Below are 5,885 nucleotides of genomic sequence, written 5' to 3' on the forward strand. Positions count from 1 at the left end.
ATACCATATTTTGTGAAGTTGCATTCGGCCTGAAACTGACTGTATATTTTTGTCTATTTATTATTAATTCAGTAATCAAATCAGGCATTATACATTATTGGGCACACTTTTCAATGTGCATTGCATTTAATATTAAGAAAACACAGTATTTCTTTGGAAAATTTATATATTTAAAAACAAGTTTAAAATAAAAATATATATACAGTTTCATTCTTTAAAAATCTCAGCACTGTATACAAAAATCTATACAGGTCAAACATTAATAGACAGAAACAGAGAAAACATGAATACATGTAGTATAATAAAACTACACAAAGTGTGTAATCATGAGAGCACCAGAATGAGTGTACTGTAGGTAGAAATGAAGGTGCAGTGATGTGAAAATTGTGGTCAGTTACTGGACTTTCCCACCTGTGTGGGAATTTAACTTGAAAACTGACGTTTGCTCAAAGGCTCAGATAAGAAGATAAGACCAGACTTCGCCGTGTGGTTCACATGGGGTGTTCAATTGCATATCTTCTCTGTCATCTCTTTCTGCAATAAAAGTCAATAAAACATTTATTTAGTATGTCAAAGTTATAGTGTACTTAAACAGAAATCATAGATTGCAAGATCATTTTTCATGGTAGTAAAGCCAAGACCATACAGCACAAATCTGCTGTTCAAACATGTGTTAATCACACCAATTTCAGTTTGAGGTGGAATTACACAGCCAGGGTCCGTAGTGATGGAAACTGAAGCCCTACAGTATACTGATTATATTGAAACATAATGACATGAGCCATGTTTTCCATTTACTCATATGTAATATGAAAACAGCAGCACTGATTAGACTACACACATCTCATATGTGAGAAATTGGCGATAAAACAAAGTTACTGTGGAAAATAAATGCAAAATGCTGTGAGCATGTGGCCTGTGTTCAGTAGACATAAAGGTGATTATTATTATTTCCTTTGTGTGAGCTCCAGCAGGGAGAACACACTGACAAGAAGATGAAACTCAACCACGCAGAGCATCAGGCACAACAAGATTATAAAGAACAGGATGGGTGATGTTTCCTGCTACACTGACAGTTATGGGAGCGCTCCCCACAACCCAACACATCCATCTTACTCGCTCTCCCCTGCTCCACCGCTTTATCGTCACATATCTGAGATCATGCATTCGTCTCACCAGGGGCTGTAGTTCCGAGTGATCAATGAGGTTGAACTCTGAGATGAAGTAGTAGTAGTGTTTGTAGCAGGTATTGATGTGGGCCTCTGCGCCCATGCTGCAGACGCTGTCAAAGTGATGGATGTAAACGTGCACAAACACCCTGAAGAGACGACTCAAGATCTTCTTGCACACCTGCTGGAAGTTCTTGGGGAAAGGTACACCTGGTGTGAAGAAGGCAAGAGAGCATTACTTACTCATCAGCTGTGACTATGTCATCATTTTCGCATGTCTATGGATGAGAAAAAAACTTTCCCACAAGCAAATCAAACACTTCCCAGCCCACACAGAGAGACTGTTCTGCTTTCTGTGCTGCCTCCACCATCACTGTATCATCACTGTGCTCTGATCTATGAAATGGTCACCTCCAGTAAATGTTAATAAAATACCACCTTGACCTGCTCTGACTCCTCTAAATGTCAAATGTAGTGTTTAATTAACCTCTGCTTGAACTTGTCATCGTGTGTGAGAGCTAATAAAGAGCAGCACTGCACTCTGGCTGCACCACAGTGTAGCAGTGCAGGCAGCGCTCACAGATTAGGATAAACACAAAGTATCTGCATTTCTAGACTCCTCACACACACCTACTCTGGTGGGGAAGATGTCTTCGTTATTGATGAGCGACTCTATCCAGTCCATGAGCAGGTTCATGTACTTCAGGGCGGGCAGCTTGGTGGGCTTCTTGTAGCCGTGCCCGTCCTGCCACCTGTACTCGTACCTCAGGCCGCCCGACATGATGGGACACGTGCGCTCGGTACAGTACTCGCTCACCGTGCCATAGATCAGATTGATCCTGTTAAAGAAATCCACCACATGAACAGCGATCCAGTCGTTGATGCTCTCTCCCTCCGGCAGCTGGACCACCTTCCTCAGGTCCAAACCCGACTTGAGCGAGGCCTGGGCCTTCTTGTAGAGTTCAAAACGCTGGGTGCCCGGCTCAAAGCGCTTGCGTGGCCTGAACGTTTTGTCTTTGCTGAACACTTGTCCAAGACACAACGCCATCGACTCAGCTGAGATAAGAGGAGAATGACCTCTCCGGGAATAATAGTCAGTTCTGAGCCTGATACGCGTGACCTTTCCGGAGAGAAGGAACCGGGGCGGGTCACCGGGGGGCGGCGTCTGTCATGTAAAGATTGCAGGGAGAAGGCCGGAGTGAGCTGTGAACACAAGAGAAGTCACTTGAGAAAACATTACATCTGCCATAACAACTGCAAGGTTTCACGAGGAGGTTAGACTGTTAGGCTGTTGGACCAAATGACCTTGTGATAAGATTCTCTGTGGCATCCATTGATAAAAAGTGACTTAATAGTGATAGAAATGAAAAAGGAAGGTCACGCTGTGCCTTGCTACGGATAAAAGTGTGTTTTGGGTCTTTTTGTTCTCAAACACAGCACTATGGCTTTTATTGACATCCTGTGAGTATAAAGTTAGTAACTACCACAGAAAAACAGTGCAAGTGAACATAACAACTGAGTAGAAATGCAGACTGTTGGTTTCCCTTCTGGAAAATGTGGCATTTTTTCTGAAAGCGACAAACCATCTGACATATTAAACTCTGATTAGAAGCATTGCCTCATTGTTTGCTTTTTAATATTAACAAAGTTGGGGGAAAAAATTCCAGAGTTTAGTAGAAATCCGATGTTGATGTCACTGAATCGTGACTGTTCTGGGATGTCACGCTGGTGACGCTCAGTCCTGTGGAGCGTGGGCCACATGTTGCTTCCACATATTGACAGTGAAGTCACATTCAAGTGACTGTGGTTGCAACATGACACTTCAGTATATCCGCCTTTGTGTCCTGAGCCCCATTTTGAAGCATCGGACTCACGTAGAAGTCCGACACATTAGTTGCCTGAGGGACTTGCTGAGCAAAATCACAACCCGCACACTCTTGGCAGGTCCATTAATGTAAAGTTTGTGCTTTTTCTAGTGGCTTTGGGTGAAACGTGGTACTTTAAACTGCTAAACAGCAGTTTGACAGAGGGTACTTTCCACTAGGTTTCACGGTGCATCTGCCTTGATTCAAAACTCACCACTGGGGGAACATGAATACGTGGTCATGGGGTGGCGCAATAAACAAAGGGGGTTCTGAGGGAAGACTCGCGGCCACAAAGCTTCACTCACTCCTCGAACAGCTCTGGACAAACGTGGTGTCTCTCAGCGCTGAAAACACGGATTCACCCTAAATGTGACATGTGGGACAGTCACTTCAGCTTGGCTGCCTTCTGAATCCCTGCATGTCTCAACAGCTCAGCATATCTGATCACACACTGTCGTGGGCAAAGTGGTTTATCTGGAATTTGCCACTGATCGCAGACTAGTCCAGACACAAACATAGGAAAGAAAACAATTGCTAGTGAAGACACTGCAGATCCGAACCAGTGCAAAGAGTCTGGGAAAGAATCGACAATGAGAGATTAGAGAATGGAAAAACAATGTACCTGGCTGAAGTCCCACAGCAGACATGAATTGAAACTCCCTCTGGAGCTGGGCTCGCTCCGGCTCCTCCGCGTGTCAGTCAGCGACAGCCGCAGAGCTTCCAGCTCCCTTCAGCTCACACACAACACGGTGGATGGGGAAAAACTTGTTTGGCTCCTCTTCCTGTATGTGATGTCACATCCTGACTTTGTGTACTGGGGCCTGCTGCTGCCCTTCATGTGTGTGGGTGTGTGTGTGTGTGTGTGTACGGAGGGCCTATAAACTGACAGAGACCAGCCTGAAGAGGTTTTTTTCCAAACCCACACTCAACCCTCCCACTTGTCCATTTTTCCCCTTCTTTTTCTATGCTGTAGGCTCTCAGCCAGTTCTGCCCTCTGCTGAAGGTCCTGAGAAAACAACCCCTCCTCTTAGACCACATTTAACCCAGAAGAACCCGATTTATTCCACAATGATTTCTGCATGCTGGCAGTGAGAGTTCTTCTTTTTTTGGTCTCAATAACATATCATTTACATTCTTGGCCTTTTAAAGCAGTTGAACTCCAAGCTACTCCATAAATAGAAAATACTAGACGAGCTCTAGCAAATACTGACAAGAATCTACATTGAAAAAGTGAACAAACAGGGCACAATCAATGATCTATACTGATCTGTAGCAGTCATCTTATAACTCATTGCTCAAAGAAATTTGGTGAATTATAAACAACCCTCCCACTCTGTGTAACTGAGTAAATTACTTCTGAAGTAAAGGTATAGCACTTTAGTTGGACTTGTTTGAAACAATATACATGTAATGTACATATATGAGGTGCTGATGAATAATGAATGAATATTTGTGTAGATTTTGGTTGACCTTTACATCAGTTTCATTTTGAATGCATTTGAACTTCCCTTCATTTTATCATTTCACAGGAAACTAGAAGCGTAAAAGAGTGAAAAATGATATCGCAATGACCCAATGTGTCCACGTGGCGTCGCTGTGACTGCACGTGTGAGTAAGCGTTATCAGCAGACCTGCTACAGCTCACTGTTCAAACAGGCAAGTGAATTAAAAAGTCAAAATAAACCATTTATTGCCATTGTAATTACTAGATTGTTTGACATGTAGCAGTCATGGCGGGTGGTGCTGGTTTTAGTGGATATGCTGGTTAAAAATCAGTTGGCACTTTCTGTATAATTCAAATGTAAAAACTCGTGCCACACTGGTTAACATGATATGTGACAATGACCACCACAGGAGAAACTCTCTTCGCTACTTCCCCTTTTGACGTCTAACCGTAAACAGTGATGACACACGCAGGAAGTGTGTGACACATCCAGCCTGCCGGTGCCCTATGCTCTACTTTTCCTCCTAGCGTAACTGTCATTGCTCAGAAATGTGACACTGGAGGAAGAGAAACTAGTCTGGCCTTTTTTACATCACTCAGCATAATAATCTCTGTCTTCAAACCAAAACCATCCTCTCTTGTCACTATGAGCCACTTTTCTTGTTGAGTTTTGCTTGGAGGCCCAGGTTAACAATGGCCCCCACTTACACAGGTCGTCTGTAGAACACACAGATTTACGCTCACTGACATAACAGGAAGTGGACTTGTTGCTCTTCAGCTTTGCTGCAGGCTCGGTATTTTATCTTCTATCTGTCCTTCACATTTTCTAATGCGCAGCAAAGATCATCCACCAGATTTGAGTTCTCAGTCACTTCACTTTATCAAGCTACAAGTGTGCGGTTTCTGCACTCAGATCTTGTTTATTTAAAATGCATTAAATAAAGCGGAACCTACCTGAGTACATGTAAAGCGCCTTGCTGCTGTGCTCTGTCAGACATGTACAAGCAAACTAGTATCTCTAAACGGGATCTGAGCCATTTTCGTCCTGAATGAAGCACAGGGTGATAACAGCGCTGTGTAAATCATGCTACTTTACTTTACTGTGTGCCCAGTGCCCACAGAAGTCATCTTGAGGCTGCCTCCTCTTGTCAGTGGCTCTTTATCTCTAAAATGTGTTAAATATTAGGCTGTATTACTTCTATTCTACTATATGATCTGTGTAGTGTCCTGTCCAGGGACTCTGTATTAACTTGAAACTAGTTTTACGTTATTAAAGTCCCCTTTATCACAATAAAGAAAATAGCCTTTAAAGCCTTTACGGCTCGGTGACATCACTGCCCATTTAAGCCTGACGCCGTTAACGACGCGCACATCCTTTAGAGCCGCCGCTCGTCTCGCGCCGTTCCT

At 43.4% G+C, this 5,885-nt stretch overlaps 1 protein-coding gene across 2 annotated transcripts; it reads right to left on the reverse strand.

Moving 5' to 3' along the window:
- Positions 1-148: 148 nt before the first annotated feature.
- Positions 149-5,392, reverse strand: mob3c (MOB kinase activator 3C). Of its 2 annotated transcripts, XM_029146704.3 has the most exons (4): positions 3,657-5,380; positions 1,800-2,372; positions 1,177-1,379; positions 149-534 (listed from the first exon to the last, which is right to left on the reverse strand). In XM_029146704.3, the coding sequence occupies exons 2-4, from the start codon at positions 2,215-2,217 to the stop codon at positions 505-507; spliced, it is 651 nt and encodes a 216-aa protein (XP_029002537.1). In that variant the 5' UTR covers positions 2,218-2,372; positions 3,657-5,380; the 3' UTR covers positions 149-504. The 2 variants fall into 2 exon arrangements, with proteins under 2 accessions (XP_029002537.1, XP_029002539.1); XM_029146706.3 differs by lacking the exon at positions 149-534 and having other exon boundaries at positions 1,188-1,379; positions 1,804-2,372; positions 3,657-5,392.
- Positions 5,393-5,885: the final 493 nt, after the last annotated feature.

Source organism: Betta splendens, chromosome 4, assembly GCF_900634795.4.
Source record: "Betta splendens chromosome 4, fBetSpl5.4, whole genome shotgun sequence".
NCBI classification, from domain to species: Eukaryota; Metazoa; Chordata; class Actinopteri; order Anabantiformes; family Osphronemidae; genus Betta; species Betta splendens.

Excerpts from the sequence above, each read along its gene's own strand:
- mob3c (XM_029146704.3), bottom strand. The coding sequence starts at position 2,217 with ATGGCGTTGTGTCTTGGACAAGTGTTCAGCAAAGACAAAACGTTCAGG. Across the intron at positions 1,380-1,799 it reads CATCTTCCCCACCAGAGTAG|GTGTACCTTTCCCCAAGAAC; the intron begins GTGTGTGTGAGG and ends TCTTCACACCAG. Across the intron at positions 535-1,176 it reads ACTCGGAACTACAGCCCCTG|AAAGAGATGACAGAGAAGAT; the intron begins GTGAGACGAATG and ends CTTTTATTGCAG.